Here is a 24308-nt window from a genome sequence, read left to right on the forward strand (position 1 = left end):
AATTTACAGATAAAGGTTTAGAACAAATAGAAGTTCCTGTACTAGGCAATGAAAACCCGTGCCCTTTAGTAATTGATGCTAAAAAAGAAAAAAATTACCCACATCATAGGGAAGTTATCTTGCACTGCTAGCTAGAGGGCATTATTTTTATTTTTGGAGCGTATCTACTTATTTATTGCATTTGAGTTTTCCCATATTTGTGTCTGATACAGCCAGTGCTTATTGTTTTTTCCTCTGTTTCAGCACCCAAAGACAATGAAGAACGTGTGTTCCGGGAACGTATGCGCCCCAGAAAGCGGCAGGGTGCTGTGCGACGCAGAGTACATCAGGTTAATGGACACAAGTTTATGGCCACCTATCTTAGACAACCAACATACTGTTCGCACTGCAGAGATTTTATATGGTATGACTTTGCTTTCTTTGAAACTTTGTATTGAAGAGTTAACATACCCTCCTGTTTTGCTGAAGTATAAATGGTGTAGAGTAGTAGTTTTTTTCTTCTTCATTTTAATATTAAGCTGTCATCAGTTTTGCAGACAATAATAGAAGGCTGTTAAACTTCCATCACAAATGTTAGAATTTGTTGTATTTGTGTTTTTTCTCCCCTGAGCCACAAAGTTCAATCTTTTCCTGTCTAGTACACATTATAAATTCTAGGTAGGCAGCCAGTCTCATGTTCTGTAGATTCCTAAGTGTAGATTTAGACCTAATATTAGATCTTTACATTTTGCCAAGATGACTGAGTTCTTCTTTAGGTGCTTAAGTATCACCATTTTCATCCTAGGAAATGCCAAGTTCCTATACATCCTACTGAAGTTAATGAAATGCAAGAATATTAGACTTCTAATAAGCCAGGGTTTTGGGTGCTCAGTGTACAGGACCTTTCTTATTACAGTGTATATCAAGAACTCTTTTTTTAGAAATTATTTACATTAGTTTTGAACTCGCAATTTTCAGATAGGGAAAAGTGGTGGAGACATTCAGTTTTCAGTTATTTTTCAGCAACTCTATTGATGTTTTCCAAAGTCACCTAGAGATACTGATTTGCACCTTAATACACATAAGGTCTGATGTGATCCATAATTAATATTTCTTAAGAGTGTGTAATGAATCAGTCTTTCTTAATGTGAAACGACGTGAATTGTACATGAACTCAAGTACATTCCTCTAAGAAATGTCTGCAGGTTAGGGTTTAGGTTAGCTAAGATGATTTCAAGAAACAGTATTGGCAAATGCAATCTTCTGTCTTTTTAGAGGCCTGCTTGATAACTATTTTACCAGCTTGTGGCTTCCCTCTCTATGTACCCTTTGGCTTTGCCTATTTTATTATAGTAAATGTGTCTTTACTTCTGAATCCCTTCATGGCCTATCTTCCTCCTTGTTGCCTCTTAGCAACTGAAATGTGGCTCCTACTTTGAATTGATCTCAGTCTAGGCATGCAGTTATCAGATGATTGGTTATAAGAAGCTATTCTTTTAAACTTGTGCATGTCCAGTAAAGAGAGGAGAAAATGTTTTTCATTTTTAAAAATATATATTCTTCATTTTCTAAAACACTGTTTTATTTTCAGGGGTGTAATAGGAAAACAGGGATACCAATGTCAAGGTAAGAGAAAATCTACAGGGGGACAGTTTGAATATATGTATTATGTTATAATATATAAATAATAAGATACTTTCATCAAGCATTGTATATGTGCAGTGTTAAGAATTTAGTACAAGATGATCAGAATAAGTTTGTCTCACCAAAGACACAGTCTTTACAGTAAGTCACAGTAAGATTTTTCGAAACTGTTGGTCTTAGGCAGCATATACGAGGTGGGGCACAGTTAACATCACTGAACAGCAGATCCTAGGTATCTCTTGATGCACATCCAACTAGGGGGGCATATCTGCGGATGTTGGCTTCTTCATTTTCACTTCTTGCATTTTAAAATTGTGAATTCTTTATTCTGCTTAAGATTCTTTGTTTAAAAATGCCAGGTAATTGCAAAGACTGTAATTAAATAGATGAGATAATTATAGAGGTCATCATTAGAGAAGGTTATAGCAAAGACTGCAGAAGTGCTTCATTTTCAGCTCCCATTTTGCAACTCAATTTCTTGTACTCTTAATTTCTTATGCAGTGACCTCTTGGGATGATGTTTTTCTGCTTAATTCTCATCTGACAAGTAGAAATAATCAAGTTAGTGATGATTTTTCAGTTACAAAAGACTTGATGAAATGTCATTGTAAATAAATAAATGCTATTTTACATGCTATAATAAGAATCACTGTATTAACATAGAGCAGAGGTTCCTTGAGTTCTGATTTTTTTTTTCTTACAACAATGACCAAAGCTAGAAGAAAATGAAATTAATGAGGGTTTTTTCCTTCACTTAAATGACCTTGAATCCCACGGTACAATAGACCTTGCAATTTTTAATCTTATCTGTCATATCTGCAAATGTTATTCATTGATAAAGTAATCAGTATGAATATTGACAAAGCATTTTTGCCTCCTGAAACCTTTTACTATTATCAATTTATGATAATGTGTTACAGAAAGAATGTTCAACTTTGTTTTTTCTGTTCTTTGACTTTTACAATGAGTTATCTTTATGTCCCTTTTCCTCTGGAAGCTCTTCAGACAGGAATTGTTGTTGCCATTGTGTCTCATACAATGTGGAGATCATGGAGTTTATCAGATAAAGAAATCAAATATGTAAAAATTGAGAAAAATTGTGGTTAATATTTCAGAAGGTAATTTGTGGTTTTACATCCTGAGATTTTGACAGATATGCTTTAGTTCTCTTAAAATTCATTGGCCTCTTGAAAGTGCATTATCTTCTGCCTTTGTAAGCCAGACTTAGACTTCATAGGACTCACCAAGTCACCAGTCACTTGCAGTCTTTCAAGTCCCAGCATTTCTGGTCTTCCGAGATCAGTCTTTTGCTTTAAAATCAATCTTCATGAAAACTCATTCTTTTATCTGTTTTTTGTTTGTAGTTTGCACTTGTGTAGTCCACAAGAGATGCCATGAACTTATAATAACGAAGTGTGCTGGCTTAAAAAAACAGGAAACTCACGATGAGGTAAATGTTTATAAAATAAATGTTCTAGATAAAACTCTGTCTTTCATCTGTTCAAAGTAGTGTCCTCTCCTCTGTTTAATCAATAAATGTTATAGACTTTTTGGTGCCCTTCTGGTCGTCTTGTGATGTAGCATTTACTTTGGAATGACAGATTACCATAACAGTTTCATCTACATGGGAATTATTATACACCAATTTATTCCTAATTAGTGAACTTTTTATAACATCTGAATGCTTAAAGTCTCAGTGAGCTCTTTCCACTCCTTTTCATTTTTAATATTCTCCATTTTTGAGTTAATACAAGTTTTGTCATTTTAATTCAAAAGAAGCAGGATGTGACCCTTTATCCCTTAACTCCATTTTGTGTGGCTTAGTCAATTAGCAGCTGATAGGATAGGCAGTATGCCTGGGTATATTGCGTCAACTTAAAAGACTGCCCAGAATTTGCTTGCAAAGTCTCACCTCAACAAAGACTGCATCCAAACTGTCAAAGTGTAGAACAAAAGCCATCCGTGTGTTGAAGAAGGCCCGTGGATATTGTATAAGATGGTAGTGATAACACAAGGTACTGCATAGCTAAAGGTTTTCCAGCATAATTACTCCCTACCTCTAGCAAGCTTTTGTGTATTAATGGAATTAACACAATATGTGCGTCATGTTATCACACATTTAAATAAATGAAGACATCACCTGAAAATGAAATTAGCTGCCTTCAGAACTACTGTCAGGGAGGTAAATATATCTGCCAATGGCACGTTGAGCTCTGGATCAGAACAGAAAACAAAGCAATCCTTTCACGTGGGTTAAAGGTCTCTCTCAGCTAAGGTGACCCTTTTAGGCTTGGTTAGGAAATTAATGTTAATTTCTGTGGACGGTCATATACCAGGGAGCAATGTGACTGCTGTTGTGTTCAGCTCCCTTAGACTCCTTGGCTTTGGGCTATTCTTTTATGGCTGGGTTGATAGGGGACAGTTGGGGAGGGGAGTGCATTTATGGTTTTTTAAACAGTTGTAGCCCTCAGCTGTAACCAGTGAATGCTTTATCTTATACAGAAGTTTTGTGTTTGTTTGTGTTTTAACAGAAAAGCTAATGAATGCTCACTGTCCTGTTCTGTTTAGTGCAACAGCAAGGGCCTATACTATCTTTCACCTTAGGATTAGGTGAGGTAGTCTGTGGGTGATCCCAGTTCCTTGGCCACACAGAAAAAGTACATTTCTTAGTTTTATTTGTTAAAACCCTACATTTATATGCTTGAAAAAGCCTAGGTTTAAATTACAAATCAGAATTGTGCATAACAATGGTTTTAAGCCACTCTTTCAACTTTGATACGAATTTGACTGAGACACTAACTGATCTTATTCTTCCTGTGCAATTCACTACCATTTTTCATACTGCAAGCATTCTTTAATGTCTGGTTCACAACCAGTATTTTACATCCAAAACTTGATTGCTTGCATAGGACTGTGATAAAGGACTGTGTTTGGCTAGTGTTGTTTTTGCATAGTACTCACAGGAAGATACAAAATCTTGCGTAGATTTATATTCCCAGGCTCCAGACTGGTGGAGACTTTATGCTTTGCTGATATAATGCTCTCATTGTTTAGAAGGGATACTAGATCGCTGGAGAGAAGCCAGTGGTAATAGGAAAGGGAAGGAAAAACATAAAAATAAATCTCCTGCTATGCAGTGGCCCCTATAAAAACTTACCAATGATATCCTTTAATTAGTAAGTAATCGTACCTTGGAATCCCTGAACACAACAAATTATCATTGTCATTTTCATAATCTGAAGAAGAGTGGGATATGAAAAGGTAAAGGGGTTGTGATACGTTTCTCTTTCTTAGTCCTGTATTAGTTCGGCCTCCTGCTCCTAAACAGTTGGGAGTGACTTCCTTGCCTTCCACACATTAAGAGATCTTTCCTGATAGCTATATATTTGTTGTTCCCAGAAGTACTAGGAAGTAGCCTTTAGTCTTTATCTCTTGGACAACAGCAGCTCTTTCCCCTCTTTTCCCCAAATAAAGTAGTGAGAAGAACTCTGGAGTTGGAGTATATCTAATGCAAAGATCATCATCTGAGCACAGAACTATTTCATCTTGTTTGAATTCTGTGTGATTTCAAAAACATAACAGGGCCTCGGCGTACACTGATTATAAAGATGTTAATTAGAATGAAATATTCTGTGCTCTCCTTTTCCAGCAAGTGGGATCCCAGCGTTTCAGTGTCAACATGCCTCACAAGTTCAGCATTCACAATTACAAAGTGCCCACCTTCTGTGACCACTGTGGTTCATTGCTCTGGGGTCTTTTGAGACAAGGTTTACAATGCAAAGGTAAGGATTACCACTTCAGAGCTTTTCTTTTTCGTTGTGAGTGCAGTAGACTTGGAAAGACTTCAAGTTATTCTGTCTTTTCCAGCATGTACAGAAATTAATAGAAAGTAAATAGCGGACTGCTGTAGGGATTGCCATCATGGTTAGAAAATGGTCCTTTACCCTGTCTGCAACACTAGTCAGTAACAGATGCGAGGACAGAAGTGCAGAAACACATTTTGCACTTGCTGTTGTGTAGGTTTATTGCCACATAGGAAATTAGAAGTTGACAGCAGATTAGGAGCATGAGAATTTACATCCCTTCAGCTTATACACCTTTTGTGTTTTCAGGTTTGTGGTGATGGTTAAATCATCCTAAAATCAGCTAAATCATCCTTTGTGATGGTCTGCGTAGCCCCTCTATTCCAGAAAATAAAGGATTCATTATGTTCTGCAGCTTAAGGACTGTGTACTCCGTACAGTAACTGTATACAAAGTTACTGCTGGAAGGTGCATTCATGTCATTATAGCTGACTAACAGAAATGGTTGATGACTAACAGAAATGGTTGGTTCCATATCTCCTTGTTTCAAGCAGATCTATATATTCTAGAAGGGGGAGAAAGCAGTACAAACACTTGCAAAGGAAAGTAATATTTTAGAAATAGTGAATAAAGTACTTCAATTAGTGGATTGATGGTAATGATGTCATGAAGATTGTCAGATTCTTAGAAAGTAGTACTTAATGAAATTATAAGCATTTTCATTTTGTTACACCTTTACGAATGGGTAGGTCCATCTTTATAAATACAAAAATTATGTTATGTAAACTTCTCAACAGCAGAAACGTGGAGTCAGTCACATATGTATAAACTTGTAATCTCTTAAATATATGCTTCGCAGTATTTAAGATGAGACATAAGTATAGGTGGAGGACAGACCTAATGCTTCATGTCACAAATTGCTAAGCAGCAAGGGAAAGAAGAAAATTCTTTCATGGCAAAGTGATACACAGTGAGAGCGTTCTGAAGTTCAAGCCTTCCCTTGTGATTTTAGCTAGTGAGCAGTGATAAGATGTTAGACTCTAAATATCGTGACTTTACTACTATTAAAGATTTTGTTCAAATGATATCTTAATTATGGCAGCGATATGTTCAGAGGAGATTTTTCAATTAAAACTGATTTTTTTTCTCTTTGATTTTTTATCAGAGCTATAGTATCTTTCCACTTAATCTGTGAATATATTAGTTCGCTTTCATATTCTCTCTCAAGTACCATAGTGGTTCATTTCCTCTTAACTGTAGAAAATAATGTTATTTCTCATATGTATGCATTTACTGTGTAGCAGATGCATAGAAACAATAGTTCAGAGAGCCTATGTTGCTTTCTCCATGTTCATAAAATCGGTGCCTTTAATAATGCAGTATTGTCTGCATGAAATCTAGAACTCACCTGAGCTGTAAATGTCATTTTCTCCGTGCTTTGTTTTCTCTCTTAACAAGTGCCAAACAATGCTCCTTTCTTCACAGATGTACTGTGTACAGACGTACAGATGTGCCCAGTGTGGTTATTGACACCATGAGAGGTTTATTCTTCTTCTGTTTTTTCACTGCTTATTCCTGTGCTTCTTTTTACAAAATATGTTCATGAAGGTGGACTGTATAAAATTCTGCTGCTTGCTTTATTTCAAGCAGTTCAGTTCCTCAGTGTCCACTGTTATGGATCCTAGGTCAAACATTTTACTTGCCACTGAGCTTTTGTCACCAAATATACATGCACTGAAAATACCATGTGTAGCAATTGCTTTTTGCTCTTCTTGTGAGCTGAACCATACTTGAAAAGGAAAAGCACCTGCTTTCTGAAGCGCATGTTTTCTACTGCAGATACAGTGCCTGTGTATAGTCTCAGAGGCAAATGTGGTTTGTTTCTTTGAGGCTTATATGGTGAAAACATTGTTGATGAACAATATAATGAAATGCAGCTTTATAAATACATGCTTTTTTGATTTTTTTTTTCTCTAAAAAGTAATGAAGTGAGGAATTTGAGCAGTTGAATGTTAATCTAGTATTTAATTACACTTGGAGTTTTGCTTTCTTTACGCCTTGCTCCACAAGAGGGCAGTGAAGTCTAAGATAAAATACGTCATCTGCTCTTAACAAATCCATACTATGCTATTTTTAATGGACGTGTGTTCTCCCCCTACTGCATAACCTGGAAGTAATGTAATCTTTTTTTCCTCTTACTAGTATGCTAGTTTCAGGAGATGGTATTTAAGAGAAAGAGCTTAGTAAATGGATTTTCATCTAAAGAAAGAGAGTGTCTAACAGTGCCAGAGATTTTTATTAGAACTTAAAACACTGTTGGTTTTATGCTAGACTACATTAGGTGTTAATCTACTTGAGTAAAATAGAATAAGAAGCAATAATACACGAAGAACTGATGTTGCGCTCTCAGTATAAGAGCAGAAGTGGAATCCAAGCTCTGAAGGACTTTTCTTCTAATTCAAATTCTATTTAAGATTTACAGGATCATTGGATGTTTTCATTTGTTCCTGTGTCTGTTGTGGGTACTGTGTGAAAGCGCTGTTCTGCATTATTATAGCAGAAGAATGATAACCAGGTTAATAATTTTATATTAGCATTCAAAAGTGTCACTGCAAATCCAGCTAAGTATTTTTCTACTGAAGTTGTATTTATTTGAAAAAGTTATTGGTAGATCCAATAAGGTCTGATTTAAGTAAGACAAATGCGTGCCAAGGTAGTATTTAATTTACTCTCTTACTTTACATTTCATCGCAGTTTGCAAGATGAATGTACATCGACGCTGTGAAACAAATGTGGCACCAAACTGTGGAGTGGATGCTAGAGGCATAGCTAAAGTTCTTGCAGATCTTGGAGTCACTCCAGATAAGATCACGAATAGTGGGCAGAGGAGGAAAAAGGTAATTTTAGTATGTAGTATAACATAAGAAGTGAGATAAGTATGGCTGTATTGTAACTTTACTAGTTGGGGTTCAATCGCACTCACTTGGCTTGCACAGGAATTTTTTTTAAGTCAGTACAGAACTAAGACTTTGGCTTTTGATTTATAAGTGCAAATCATCTATTCTGAATTTTTATATGAAATTTATTTTGACCTGCTACAATTTTGCAAACCTGGAGTCTGTATAGAGTCTGGAAGGATTTCCCCTTTTTAATTTAGAGGAAGGAGATTTGACAGTGTCATAAAAACATAAATGTCTCTTTGTCTTAGAATTGGCATTGGATAATTGATTGATTGAGACACAGCACTACTCCATAACATTGTAAATGCTGATAAATGAGCCAATGTGCTGACCCTCATGAAGAGGAGCTGTTTGCCAAATGACAGTTCCAGAGTTATCATCACTATTATAGGAAGAACTAGGCTGTTCTAGAAGGAAAAAGCATAGGTCACCCCAAGTACATCCAAAGCTGATGGACTTATTCTGGATTTGTAATATATATCCTGGATGAGAATTTGGCCACACTTTCTGTCTCTTTTTGCATGATTGTGACAACAGGCAAATTTTACCATAATTTCTTAAAACATTGACATTTGATTCTGTTCATTTTCCTGGGTATTGCACACTTGTATCCTGTGTACACTGTTTTAAAATGTTACAGAAACATAGAAAACTCAGGAATAATTTAATTGATCTGTGACTCCTGGAAAAAGATGTTGTCATGTTGTTACTGCATGAGTTAATTTGCAGTGCCTGCTGATGCTTGTTGTAGTTAAATGTATTTATCGGGTAGATTTCTATACAGGCTTAAGGTGGCTGTTCAAAACTTTCCCACTCACTGGGTATGCTCATTACCATGTTTTACCATGTTTATTTCATCTTAAGAGCCTATTTTTCTTTAAATGGCCGGTTCTTTCTCTGCTTGTATTATGGTCTCCATTTGATGTGATGCCATCTACTGTATCGTTGAGGTCCTGCCAGTGAGAATCTATAGGGGCAGAACATCTTCACTTTCCTTCATACTTCCACTTGCGAATTAATGTTGTTAAATTAAATTTCCTCTTGACATGGGAGGATCTCATAGCTGAGTACCCTTTTTGGAATTGTTCTTAGCTAATTGCAGGTGCAGAGACTCAACAACCAGTTCCTGGAAGCGCATCCTCAGAAGAAGATAGGTCAAAGTCAGCACCAACTTCTCCATGTGATCAAGGTCGAACATCCCTTTTTATTTCCTAACTGATATATATTGTCACATATTTTCCTTCTTTATGAGGAGTAAAAAAACCTATCACCCCCCGCCTTAGTAGAACCAAATCAAGGAAGTAGTTACTACCAGAAAATGAAGCACTTAAGATAAGTTATGAACTGCAAAAACTTTTTTAAAATGCCTACTTCTCATTTTGTTTAAATCTGTGAAATTAAGTGGCTTTTAAAGGGAAAATTATAAACCAGTCATCTTAAAATATTAAGTTTACTTGCCTAACCAAATACCTTTAATATAAGGAGGTTATATATTGTATTGTAAGAGTGAGAACATTTTAAATAGTACCACAGAACTTGAGAGAGCTTTTATCTATCTGAAAAGCCTCTATCTGTTAATAAGTTTTTGAGATAAAATTGCCTCCTTGCAATTCCATGTTGAACATTTGTGATAATAAAAACTTCCGTCCAGTTAGGCTATGCTGGCGTGTCTCAGTGGTTTCTAGAGGCTTCACAAAGCCATGTTTCCTCTCAGTGATTTTTTTCATGCATAGATTTGGAGACAGATATTTTAATCTTCACTGATATGATCTGATTTCATTGAGCTGAACAGCCTGATTGACAGAACGTGTGTGTCAGCAGCACTTTTTGAATCTGATCTGATTGATGATTTTAAAAATCAGAAGTCTGTGAGGTATCTTGTTACCGTTGTGTGTGTAAACTGATAAATGAAAAATCTTTACATTAAGAAATAGGAAGACGTATACTTTTGTGTCAAATTCTTTGAAAATTATTTACAGTAGAGATATTTCTCACCTTTATTTTTAGGGAAGAGACTTCCAAAGCTCCATGGTAATAAGTACTGTAAGACTCTGAGCCCAGAACTGGTTGAAATTTGTCAACCTTTTTGTTTCACAGACACCATTTTGGTTAAATAATGTTTTTTAAATATCTGATGTTTTGCTTAAAATAAGAACGAAGAATTTTTCTAAATTCTCTCTTAAATTTCACTTTTGTAGCTGTCCAGTAAAGTTGTTGCTTCCAAGGCCATCAGGCAGAAGTACTATGCAAGATCTGAAGTCCGTTAGTCACCAGGACTCACTGAGTTTTAGCATTGAGAAACCTTCAGAACCATTTAGCAGATCTACACAATTGCTGCTTGAAGCGGCACTAGGAAGTGGTCAAATACTTTATTGGCAGGCGTCTGATAACAGCTGGAGCTGAGTAAGATGCTCCATTCATGTTGACTTCAGGGACTGGGACACCCAACTATCCTTTGAACTTTTGAAGATACAACTCTAAAATACTGAAGCAGGAAGATGAGTAAGTGCTGCAGGAAGATAGGGGTATTCAAAACAAGTACTTGTCTGTGGTACAGGAACACCCAAAATCACTAAAACAACTATTTGGCCACTATTCTGACTTTATCTGTCAATTTTGGATATGTCATTCTCTTAGGTTCATTTTAAAAGGCTATCCTTCCTGTTAGAGCAGGATTTTGGCTGATTACTGTAAGGTGGAGAAGCAGTTTGTTAAATATGTATTCTTAACCACAGAATGCTCTACGCAGCATTCAGGGATGATGAATGTCCCTTCCCAAAACTGATATAGACTAACACAGGCTGTTTTTCTGATGTTTAGTTAGAACAAATGCATTTTCTCGCATTTCCACAGAAATCAAAGAGCTGGAAAACAACATTAGGAAAGCGTTATCATTTGACAATCGGGGAGAGGAACACAGGGCAACTGCTACAACGTCAACAGACAACCAGCTTAACAAACCTGGGGAGAATGGAGAAAATGGGGAGGTCAAACAGGCCCAGACCAAGCGAATAGGCCTTGAAGAGTTCAACTTCATCAAAGTATTAGGGAAAGGCAGCTTTGGCAAGGTAGGTAGCTTTGTTTTTTTTTTTTTACAGGTGTTGCAGGCTTTTTTTGACTGTACTGCTTTTAAAGTGTTCGTAGTGACATTCAGAAAGTCCTTCCACCCCAGGGGTTTGCTTCTATTCTTTACCCATTGAGTAAAAGCAGCTTTTACCCCACAGATCAGGAATATCAGCCTCCTGATCAGATGGCATCTTCTGTGCTTTAGCTCACTTCATTAACAAGAGTCAAGCCTTTTGAAACAATGTCAATGTTTCACTATTTCAGGATATGAAATGAAGACTTGCATACAGTTACATACATACTGTTGAACAAGATAATCAGTTGTGGTCAAGCAGGACAAATCAGCCCAGGAATAATGCTGTGGAGTTCTGCGTTCATTCCCTTTCTAGATAATACCCGGTTCAAGTTTACTTATTTCACAGAACAGTTTGTGTGCTTGTTTTTCCTCAGTGGGTGTGTTCAGTGCTGGAGGAAGCAGAACTCAAGCATTTCCACTGAGATACGACTGGTGCAAGAGGCTTAGACAGCTGCCCAAAATACCATGTATGCGGCAAAGGTGTAACTCACCAGATACCTTCCCACAGAGGGAATTGATGAAGGTGGAAGGAGCATTGCTGTATTTACAGGGCTTATAGATTTTTCTTTACACGGTGCCGTGCACCATGGAATCAAAGAGGAGGACTAAAATGAATCCATTTCACAAGTACACTCTTCCTTCCTTGATATATGGGAACTGCAGATGCAGAGGGACAGGGCTGAAGCAGTTCTTTGTCTCCCTGTTTTCTAATCCTTTCTCTGAAGATTACCCTGGCTCCAAGCCAGAACTGACCTTAAACAGAGTGTAGGACTTGAACCTTAAACAATAGAAGTAGTTAAAATCAACAACTTTAAAGCAGCCAGAATGGTACGTGAGATTGTATACCAAGTTCATCATACACAAATCTCACTACCAGAAGTGGGAGATAAAAGTGGGAAATAAATTTCTGTTCTATATCAACTTACTTCCTTTTTTAGTTTTTGAGATCTCATTAAGATATTTGAATGAGGGGATAAAAAATATTTATCTTCTGCATTCTTAACTAACAAACAAAATAGATATGGTCTGTTTCAAATGTAAAGAATACCAGAGGTATCTTTTTCTAAAATTACATTACTTTACTTTTAATTTTATAAACATAGAACTTCATTCAGGCAAATATGTAACTGTCTTCATATTTCCAGTGCAGTCAAACTCATATGCAACCCTGCATTTATGGTATCTGTTGTTCATAAGTAAACAGAATTTCTGTTTGTTTTAGGTAATGTTAGCTGAGCTAAAAGGAAAAGATGAAGTATATGCAGTGAAAGTCTTGAAGAAAGATGTCATACTTCAAGATGATGATGTAGACTGTACAATGACAGAAAAGAGAATTCTGGCATTAGCACGGAAACATCCATACCTAACACAACTTTACTGCTGCTTCCAGACAAAGGTAAGCTACGTGAACCTTTTACCAGTTTTTGCCCAAGGAACAATATTCACTCTTCCCAGAATAAAAGACAGCAACATAAAAAGTACAGCAATATTTCGAAAATATTTCTGAGAAGTTTCTGGCATTTCAGCATTTCAGTAGTATTGAACAGGAGTACTGGCTGCTGTTAAATAGCGTAAATACTATTACCTTGTAAGTACCAGGAGATGGCAGTAAATGAGTTAAAAAATTTTTTAAAAACCACATGCATAAAACACAAAAAAACTACTGAGGTGCCATTTTCTGGGTTTCTTCTGTACAAGAATATGGTGTATCGTTTGTTGAATTAAGTACAAATGTTTTTAACATTCAGTATTCAGAGTGAAAATTCTAAAATGATCTTGTCAGAAATGAGATTATGGCAGAACACTCATCTTTTCAGTTTTCTTGTGCTGTGTAGTATACAAAATGTTCGAAAGAGAAAGGAAATAGGTGTGCTGCTTATCAAGTAAGTTCCTATAGGGCTAATGCCTCCCATGTACTTGAGGAGCAGGGAGAAGGAAAGGCAGAGAGAGATGATAATGAGAGCCTGTTCCCATGTCATGTTCCTTGTTGGTAATTTTTCATATAGAATTCCTCCTCATAGCACGTGTTTTGGATTTGCTGCTTAAATGTCAGTGAACGTTTGGATGGGTTAGCTGACTCTCTAGGATTTCTGAATCCAGTCAGTCTAAGTGCTTGAAACCAGTTGTGTTCACAGAATATTTCTGGTCTTCATTTTTTAGTCCCTTATTTCTCTCTTGTCATTCAGCTGAGCTGACAGTTTTTTACCTGATTGTCCAGAAAGCTTTATGGACAAAAGAATCCCCACAAGGTGGATCTGTCTTCTATCTTCTATCTGTAGATAGAATACCAATCATATATAATTTAATTTACAGAAGCATCTGTTATTTTCAAAGTGCCTGATAAAATGTTTACTATTTCAAAACACTAAGGTTTGAACTTTTGCCTGTTGAACTAAATACGCTATTCATTTCAATGGGATGAGTTTTTGACCTGTAGGGAATAAGTTTAGATGTTAGTATATATGTATGTTTTAAATAAAACACTTGAAAATCAATCAGCTTCCTTCAAACTTTTGGGTTTTTGTTTTTGTTTTTTTTAGTAAGAAACTACATTGGAATATTTGAGGCAATTTAATGGAAAAGTTTGGCAGATTAAATGAATAATTAAATTAGCATATTGAAAGGAATTGAGTGTGTGTATGAGTGTATGTGTGTGCGTGTGTAAATACCTACATATTCACATATAACCGAAACTATGTATGGCACAAATGAGCAATTGAAATAATTGTATGTGTATAATCACAGAAAAGCTGTGACTAAAAGATCTTCCAGCAAAGTTGTCAGGAAAGATAAATAGGGCAGTGGGAAAGCCATAGGAAAATGGCTAGTTAGGATCAAGATTATAGTGTGTTCAAATATGCAGGTAGCAAATATGGTTTTATGTTTATATGGTTCTTAAAACAGTGTGAAAATGCATTAGAGTTTTATATACTTTGAAGTTGACACAAAAAAATAGCCCAGGAAGGTGTGTTTACAAGTTATGTCTACAGAGGATGTTTCACGCATTCAGACTTTCATTTCATTTGAATATATGTGTGAACATACTCTTTAAAATGTTTTAACATGTTATTTTAAAATCTGTAACTAGAATCGAGCATATTATTTCAGATGAAGAAAGTGATTAAAAGATTGTGCAGGGGTGAGGGATAAGCTCTGTGAGCAGAGAGGGACCTTCAAGACTAAAGCAGATTGCACTCCCTGAAGTGTAAAGAAATGTATCACCAGCCTGATGTGAATTATGTGGCAGAACATTGGTAAAGATCAGTTTTACATTAAGTGAATTATGGCAGAAGGTTCTCCTGCTACTTCTCTGGTTTTCTGGAGATTTTTTTTCTTTTGTATTTCTCATCTGTTCTCCCCTCTTTTGTATCGTGCTTTCTGCCTTCCTCCCTGCTCTCCAAAGCCATTCCTCAAAGATATGCAGAAATTCTTCTCACCATCTTCTCTCTTCCCAGATCTCTTGACCAGAGAGAAACTATAGTTTGTGGCTTTGCTTGAACTCAGAGGAACTGACAGTTATGTGATTTATAGTTACAAGTCATAGACTAGTGACTCTTACCAAACAACCAAAACTGTATCTAGTGATACCCAATCAAATTGAAAGTCCACAGTTGAAAAATTGAAGGGTTTTTTTGAGCATGGCCGATGAACAATTTGCAAAGAACTCTTTATAAAGAAACGAAAAACCAAAACATATGTAAGAGCAAAAGCAATGCATCTGCTAAAGCTGTAAGTTATTTATGAATGACAACAAATTAAAATGTACCAAGTAAATTAGTCACTGAACGATTTGCTCAGATTCAGTGGAAAAACAGGTAGAAAAACTTGCTCAAACAAACATGGTCTTTGGTTAAAATAGCTTTACTGAGACAAAGGCTATTGTACAACAGAGTTTAAAATGTGTTTAACAGTAGTGTCTAGTTACTTACGCTGCAGTTGTATGCCGTGCCATGGCTTCTGTACTTTGCAGAACTGGTCCCTGAAGTGATCATGCTGGAATTAAAATTTACATTTCAAGTAGAGCATATTTGTCGTATACACCCTGACTTAGTGGGAAGATTGACTCAGTATTCATTGTCAAAGCACTCAGGGGTTGGCTTTATGTAATGACATTACTTGCTTTGTTCCACTTCCACAAAAATGTGAATGTATGAGTTTGACTGTATATATTGCAGTGTTTTCCTTCAGTAATAAGCTGAAGACACTGCAGAAAAGTTGCCTAATAGGCTTTTTACAGTAAGTATTCTTCAGTATTATTTGTTTTTTACATGAAGCAGACTTTTCATTAGTGTAATTTACTAAATGATACTATTATTATCACAAGAAGTACGGGATGATATTTATAATTATCTTCGAATTCAGAAATCATGCCGAATAATGTCTAATAACAGCATTCCTTATACAGTAATGTGTTTTAGCCCTACATATGTGAATTTACTTTTAGCAGTCCCATCTAGCTTCCTTATTTTAAAAGAATATTCTCGGGAATGGTATTTCTCATGTTCCTTCTTAATCCAAAAGCTAATTTTGATCAAACCAGTTTGCTTTAAGCTCATCAAAAAATGAGCCCCCCCCCAAATCAACATTCTATATTAAAATTACATATATTAAAATATTGTACTTCAGGAAATTGTTTTGTGGTCTTCTGCGGTGACCTGGAAGTCAAGAGAGCTGGGTTCTGTTTCAAAGCTTGGGATAAAGTGTGTGAAGCTGATGTATGATGTTTTGTCTGCAATAGTTTGAGGTATGAACTCAGCAACCCAGTCCTACACATTAGAAAGAATGTAAAATCTACTGGCAGGACCTCAGCTGATGCATGTTTTTACTTGGAAGGAGCTCACGAGATTTTACTGTAGCATATCTTCTAAAACCATATCATAGTTGGATAGTATTTTTCAATACTCCTATACTATGGCAGCATTTCCCTTCTTGTTTTGCTAGAATATGGTCAATGCATCAATGTATTCAGAGGTTTGATTTCTGTTTTGCTTGTAATCTGTCAGCTGGAATATAAATGAAGAATACTGCATTCTGTATCCGGCATTCAGCCCAAGGCCTAGCATACAGGGTACAGCATTTTTGTAATAATTGACCTTTGCTTATCATCATCTTTAATTTAGTCAGGACTTCATTGTGTCCTTTATTAGAAAATGTCAATTTTTTTCAGGACTACTACTGTTTACATTCTTTTTTCACTCTTCCTCCTATCTTCTCTTTCTCTTCTTCTATGTGCTGGTTCCTTGTGTTTTCAGTAAGGACTATCGTACCTGACAATAATGCTGATGCTACCCAATTCCCCTCTCCAGTGTCCTCTTCACTCCAACCTCATACCATGCTTCAGTGATCAACTATGGAACAGTATCAACATTAGGTTTTATTGATAATTCTTCAGTCAGGTGGCTGGCAAAGGAGGGTTAAGTATTTCTAGAGCTATTTTCTCTGAAGACGTTCTTGTATTTGTCATACTTCGTTCACAGTTGGAAGTTTCAGAACTGTGAAAACTAAAGTCTTTTTTAAAGGAAAGTTGAGATTCTACAAAATAAAGGTATAACTAACTTCACTTTATTCCTCCTACACCCCTGTCAACCTCTCTTCATAGTACTTAAAATTTTCTGGACCTCTGCCCTATGAGATGCATACATATATTTGTGCACACCATATAATTTATAATGAATTATCCTAATAAATACTTGAGAAATAAAATGTTTTAAAAATTATTTAAGACAGTGAAAGCTTTATTATGATAATTCATTATAAATTTAGAAGACTAGAGAGCTACTGCTTTTAACATCTACCATTTGCTTTTTTATCCAGCTTCATTAAATTAGATAAATTTGGAACTAGTGCTCTTCTGCTCTTTTCAGAGTACTGTCTTCAACAAAATTGCTTTGTACACAGACATAGTAGAGAGTACTGTTAGTACGGAGCAATGTTCCTGTTGAATGATAGAGTTGCATAACTTGTGAAAGACCCTTAGTCAGCATTATAGCTATTTCTATTAGAGAAAACAAGTAATTAAATAAAGGATAGGGAAAGTCAGAAAGTCAGTTGCTACAGGTAAATAGTTAGACTTATCCCACCCACAAAAGGGTTTTTTTTTTTCCTTACAATTGTCTGCATGTTAAAAGCAGCATATCTATTCATAGCGTAGCTCCTGAGCTGACCTGCAAGACCATTCACTTCTTTCCTGTGTTCTGGTGTTGTAAGGAAGAGATTAGCCATGTGACAGTGGCACAACTGAAGAACATCTAGGAATAGGCTGTACTGACCCTGTTACCACTGTGTTGATCCCTTAACTGTTATGTTCTATCTAGTGGCTTACAACTGGTTTATCCTAGATTGTGAGTACTCTGCTTCAGGTACATTCCTTTCTGCATATTTGCGCTGTGTATAGCACTCTCTGGGTAATGCTAGAAGGCTGGTGTTCATTAGGCTAAGATTTAGGAGATTTTGTTTCAGTTTCAACTGTCACGATGTTCCTTTGTAATTTTGGCAAATCCCTGAAGCTCTTTCTGCATCAGACGTCTCTGTAAAAACCAAGAGTAATCAGTCCTCCTTCTATTCATGGCTTGTATTTAAATGTTTCCAAGAAGGGTTTGGAAGTCCAGCAGTACAATATTATTACAACGTACAAGGATCAGTATGGAAAAGTGGAACATTGCAAAAGGTGTAAAACGGAGTTACATTTTTAAAGTGGCTTGTTTTATTCATGTAAGAAAATGTAAAACAGCAGAAGGAAAGAGAATCATATGCTTATGATGTCTTTAAGTCATGTTTCCTAAGTTAATTTAAGAAGCATCACTGTAGTATGTGACCAAAACTGTCTTTGGTAATGTAAAAGCAAGTCTTATTTCTCTTATGTGTATTTCTACAAAAAAGCAAATGTCTTCTGTAATAATAGCTCAGAGGAGTGTCATTTATGATATACAGTGCAAATTAACCTAACTGACTGGCCACTGTTACATTCATCTGGGACTAATCAAAGCTTATAATCCATTTTATCTGGTATTCTTTTACTTCCGTTGCTAAGCAGCTAAAGCCATTATGCAGATATTGCTATATGGGTGTAATCTGTTTAGCACAAGTTTGCATTGCCTTTTATTACTGATTAGTGTCAAATTAGAACTTTTTAGGGCCCAATTCTGTTCATTATTATCCCTGCTTCAGTGGATTTGTACGTGTGAGACAAAAGACTAAATTAGCCCCTGTATTTTTAGCTACTTCAGTGCTAAAATATTTTAATACAATTTAAATATAAAATTACTGACAAAGGTTTCTTAATGGTAAGCGTTAACTGCTAAAAAGGTAGAATAAAATGGTAGGTAAGCATGGAACAATGTTATTTATACTGTTTATATTATGGTATCTTTTTATATACATTTATGCATATTTATATTCAAACTCAATTTTAATATTTTATTTACCTGGATTATTATATATGCATATACACAGAATATGTGTAATAGTAGCTATTTTTTAATTCCTAGCTGGTTTCTACAGGCAGTTCATATCATAAGAAATTAAAATTAACTGATACTGACTCATTCTTCAGAATATTTCCTGAAGCACTAGAAGTTAGAGTGGTATCTGGTGATGTCTCATATATCACACAGTCAAGAAGTCATGTAAATACATGAAATCTTGGCAGAATAAGGTTTTTCAGAAATTTGGGTGCTGTGTATGTTAAATTTAGATTTCCTGTTGACTGCTACACAGTATGAATGCATTGACCACGATCATTGTATTGTCTAAAAGTAGACATTGTGGTCAAGAATAGTTGGAACGGTGAAGCTGATGATTAAATACTGTAATCATTGTCTCTCACACACAAGCCCCTGTTTCCAGCATGATGACCCGGTTTTGGGAAACTTGCTATTATGCTGCTCAGTTATTGCTAGCTGCTCTTGAAGGATTATTAAAGCCTGGTTAGCTCACTGAAGATTCATTGTTCACATTAGTCCTTTTAGTGTTAAACTTCAAGTCAGGCTATCAGTGCAGCCAGGCTCATCAAGGGCCCGTAGGAGAAATTACTCCTCCAGCATCAATCAGAAGAGTCTAAATGCTTCTCTTTCAGGCAGGAAAGACTTTTATTTGGTGATACAGCACCCAAACTGAACAGGACTCTTTCACACCCTTTCAAAGCTAGGGCTTGTTCCTAGTTTGCGTGTATAAAAGTGAGTGCTGCAGCTGCAGCTCCGTGGATTGCTTTTGCTGTAATCAACTGATGCCTCGACAACCCTGGGAATAGTCCCGAGTCAGCATCTGTGGCCAGAATTCACTGCAACTGCCATCATGAAATAGGTGAGGGCAAGCTGGGGTTTGTACTGATTTTATTTACCTTGGTCCTCATGCCTGCATATTAGGCTTTTAAAGTTAACTATGCTAACACAGTAGTTCACTGTGTTAGAAACATCTTAGTGTAGCCAAGCGTAAAATTCAACTTCAAGATTTTAATCCCGATGTGATCATGTGCAGACAGGAGGTTTTTAGGATAACAGGTGGAGCTAAGGCCCTTTTAGGTACTGTTTTCATATCTCTTGGACAGAGTAGCTGGAACTACATACTGCACACTTTTCCTCTTGAGAAAAATGTGTTTCTCCAGTTGAGGCATGTTTGAGGGGAGGAATTTTCAGAATATCTACCAGATGCTTTGCCAGTAACTTTCCTGGCAAGTCTTCCTGTCTTGTACACTGTGCTTTAGCAGAGATCAGAGGAGACAAGAATATTGTCATCCAAACAGGGCAAAGGGGGTAGCAGACTTTGAACAGAACTGGAGCAGACCCGACACTTACCGCGTCCACAAAATCTCTGTATTAGCTTGCACTGTGGCTGTGTTAACATCATGCTGGTTGGTTCCTCATCTGGTATTCTTAATCTTACAGCTTTTGAGGGAATGGAGTACTGTTCCTCATCCAGCAGGATAATTGAACAATGCTGCTTGAAATGAAATCCTGCAGGTTAAGGCTGGATTGTGGCTTTTAGTTTAGTTTCATCTTGGGAGAGAGGAGTGGGAAGGATAAGGGTTATCCGCCTTGTGGCAGCAGCCCTTGGAAGAAACGTGCCTGACTGGTTTGTATCAGGATCTGTCACCCTGCAGCCATGTGCTATGACCCGCCTTTCTGTCCTTCCTCTGCACCTAGGTCTTGAGACCATCCTCACCCCTATTTGGACAGAAGAGAGCTGAGTACATGACCTACATGAACCCACTGGCCCTTTGTCCTAGCACGCCTAGTGCTTTCTCTTGTATTTTATAGCCATAAAGCACTATTCACAATTTGCCTCTAATGGGATCAATATAAAAATGAGTTTGTAAAAATAAAACCTATCTTTAAAATAAGTGGAAATGTAATGGTCACATGGGTAGCTATCAGGATGCCTCATGTATACTAGTTAACTGTTTTAAAAGCTGTTTGAAGAAAGCCTGTTTTACCCAAGTGATTGTGGGAAAACATTTAATACTGTGTTTGTTAGGTGCTGCTCTTACAAGTAAACAACTAACGCACCCCAAAGGAAGAGTTGGGAAAAAGGAAACTGCATATAAAATTTGATTCTTCTGCAGCTTCTTTTCTAAATGCAGGAAATGATTCTCTTTGGAATCATTTGGGCACTTTAATACAACTTCTTTTTTTTTGTTTTTTGGTAACAACAGCAAACTTAGTAGATGATAATTGTACACGAGAGAATTTCACCATGGGAAAGAAGTGGAATTTACAAAACATTTGGGTTTGCATCTTTAGTAAAATTTTCATTGCTTTTTTTAGCATGTACACAGAGTAATTTTAGTTTTGGCATAACATGTCTTCACCACCATACACCATGTGTGAGGTGGGCTAGACTTGAGTAGGGTATAACTTAAATTACACTTTATCTTCTTCTAAAAACCACACCATCAGATTATTTTTACATTGTTGATGGGTGTGTGAGAAGATTTAAGGGAATCCAGTTTATGACATTTTATCTCGCATGTGGGTGAGTACTTTTAGCAGAAACACACACGCTTTTTTGATGGCAGCAGGGTTTACTCTTGCCTAAGTACTGTGGACTTACAATAGCGATGCCCAGCCTATAGTCTCACGCTTGTGTGTGGGGATGCATGTAGAAAGCTTCTTTGTGTTCCCACATAAAGTGAGTCCAAGTCCAGCCAGTAAGCTGAGAAGTATTCAGTGCATTGTTCATCATCTTAAAAAGATGACAAGGAAGGTGATCTATAATGTCAACTTAGCAGTTAAGAGAAATTACTCTCTAGAGGAGAGCGAGTGGTGTGTCACTTGTGGGCCTGTGAGTCCACAGTGCCTCTATGCCAGGGCTGAAATGTTGTATAAAGAGTATATAAAACTTCCACTAATAGTAAGAAACAGGAAATTTAGATCTATAAAACATGTACAGATAAACTGTATCTCATCATTAATGCTTTCTGTTCTCTTCTAGTAAACTGATTGGTCATTAAAAAGTAATTGTTCAGAACTAGGGAAACCTGAATAATAAAGACTCTTTCCAAGTCCTGGCTGTGCTTATTAATACAGTAGTTCGTAGGAATGCAAAGAGTGTCTAGCAATTGGGAGATCATGACAGTGAACATTAGGCTTTGGACTCTGCTATTTCATCTTATAGCAAACGGCTATGAACTACTGTGAAAGACTTTCTTTTTCCATTCTTCACTTTCCATGTCTAAAAATGTGCATAGTCACCTTTAAATGAGACTGAAAGGAGGGAAAAGGCTGTGAGTTTTAGTTAATGTTCCTTTCATAGTAAGTAGATTCTGATTATTACTGAAGCATTAATTACTTATATTGTGATCTCAGAATATATTCCACTAACATGTCTATTATATTATAAAACTAGTATAAAACAGTGGTTTAAATTATTTCCCAAAGGGAAATCCTCTGCTTAATTTGCTCACAGTCTTTCTCTTCCTACACAGTGTAGCATAAATATTTTACTTTTCCTGCATTGGGTGTACTAATCCATCTTTTCCTGCATCACACAGTGTATTTAATAACTGTAAGTCTCTTTCCCATGCACAGTGACTCTCTGTGTGTAAGGTTAGCTTTGTTGCGATCAGACCACTAGGTCCTCTAAGGATTAATGAGATTTTGTCGGAATGGTATGACTCTTAAAAATAATCCAATGACACTACTTTAAATAATTTAAATAATAGCTGTAGCTATGCTGGAAAAAATCTTTCTTCTTTTAAAGGTAGTACATTATAAGGGAACTAAGTGTTCATGGAAGGCACTCTGAAGGTTAACTTACAAACTTAACTACTTTAATTGTGTATGGAATAATACCAGCTAGTAGAAAGTCTGCATATTTCCATAGACTAATTTTTAAGTTGTGACCTAGAGAGGCTACCCCATTTTATCCTTAATACATTCAAGAAAGACCCAGTTATAATTCCTTTCAGAGCATGTATACCTTGCCAAGTACACAAGAAGGAAAATTGTCCTTTTAGGTACTTAACTTTCCATTTAGCCGATAGAAGGATGAAAGGGATCCATTTCATAAGCTTATATAAATAAGTTTTTCCAAGAAGCTTCGCAGAATCACACAAGATAAGTCAATTCAAATACTCTAATCGGTAAGTGGCTTCTGAAAAGTCTGTGGTGGTACTTATTTTCTCGTTTCTATCCTCAGAAACCCAATATTAAAATAATCACACAAAATTCTGCCCCTTAAAACTGCTTCCTGAATTGTAAAAAAAACTATTCCTTGAAGATAAGACGCACTATTTTCTTCTGTGCCGTTTTACTCATTTTGGAGGGTTTGGATGGCTTAAATGATGGCAGAAGTATGGACAGTGTTTCCTGTTGTCTGACTAATTTATACTTGTGAATTGCCAGGGTTTTCAGCTGTGTGAAGCATATGCTTTGCCAAAAATTAATCATGTTCTGGAAACAGGAAGGTATGGAAAATAAAGTAGATACAATTAATGCTTTTAAAGGTCACTGTTGCATTTATAGAACTACAGAAATCCAGGCAGTGAGGAGAGGTGTATGAATAATGACTTTCAACAGGTATTGAAAAAGCCTGGCTCAGGTAGCTCATGTTTGTCATATAGAACAAAAAAAAGCAGTGTGTGGTACTTACACAGATCAATGGATATTTATAAAGAGCTTCATTTTCAGGAAGGGTTATGAAAACATGTTGAACAGAGAATGTTATGTGTAGACTAAAGATTTTGCATATATTTATTAGTTTTCATTAATTCTGCGTGCTCATGTAATTTTTCTCTTAAAACATGAATTTTTAACCTCTTGCTAAATTCCTTTCATCCTCTTTTGGAAAGCTAATTTGTATAAAGGGCCAAAGAAAAGGCAAAAGCAGGCTCTGATCTCATAAAGGATTCCATAAGATATACTAATGTAAGAACAGCCAACGGCTTGTTTGGCCCAGTATCCTGTCTCTAGCAGTGCCAAAGCACATGCCCAGGAAGAATGTAAGTACAGGGTAAAGCGTATCATGACATTTTTCCAGAATACTATCCCAATATCAGGATATGGATGACTTGGACATTTCCTGAGCCAAAGATGGTGGTTTTGCATGTAATGAGGTGGCATCTTTGCACATAATATTGTTTGTGGGAAGTGTTAAAAGTGAGAAACTGTTTAGAAATGTAAATGTTGGAGATCATTGTGTTGTGTTTTCCACCCTGGAGTGGAGAAACCCTCTTAATACCGCATCTGCAAACAGATAACCCTACAGTGCAGTATAAATATTTATACCATTTCTTTTTAACAATATTTCTGAAAGTACTGTCTATGTCATTAAAAATCTCCAAAT

At 36.3% G+C, this 24308-nt stretch overlaps 1 protein-coding gene across 1 annotated transcript in view; it reads left to right on the forward strand.

Annotated features, from left to right (window-relative positions):
* Positions 1–247: 247 nt before the first annotated feature.
* Positions 248–24308, forward strand: part of PRKCE (protein kinase C, epsilon) — a 110027-nt gene continuing 85966 nt past the window's right edge. Inside the window, exons 1-8 of the mRNA XM_009576550.1 lie at positions 248–403; positions 1571–1605; positions 2988–3073; positions 5273–5405; positions 8181–8323; positions 9479–9575; positions 11240–11454; positions 12751–12924. Of these exons, the coding sequence (XP_009574845.1) occupies positions 282–403; positions 1571–1605; positions 2988–3073; positions 5273–5405; positions 8181–8323; positions 9479–9575; positions 11240–11454; positions 12751–12924 (1005 nt within the window). The 5' untranslated portion in view covers positions 248–281. The remainder of the gene's footprint in view (positions 404–1570; positions 1606–2987; positions 3074–5272; positions 5406–8180; positions 8324–9478; positions 9576–11239; positions 11455–12750; positions 12925–24308) is intronic.

This window comes from Fulmarus glacialis, unplaced genomic scaffold (genome assembly GCF_000690835.1).
Source record: "Fulmarus glacialis isolate BGI_N327 unplaced genomic scaffold, ASM69083v1 scaffold6184, whole genome shotgun sequence".
In the NCBI taxonomy this organism is placed as follows: Eukaryota; Metazoa; Chordata; class Aves; order Procellariiformes; family Procellariidae; genus Fulmarus; species Fulmarus glacialis.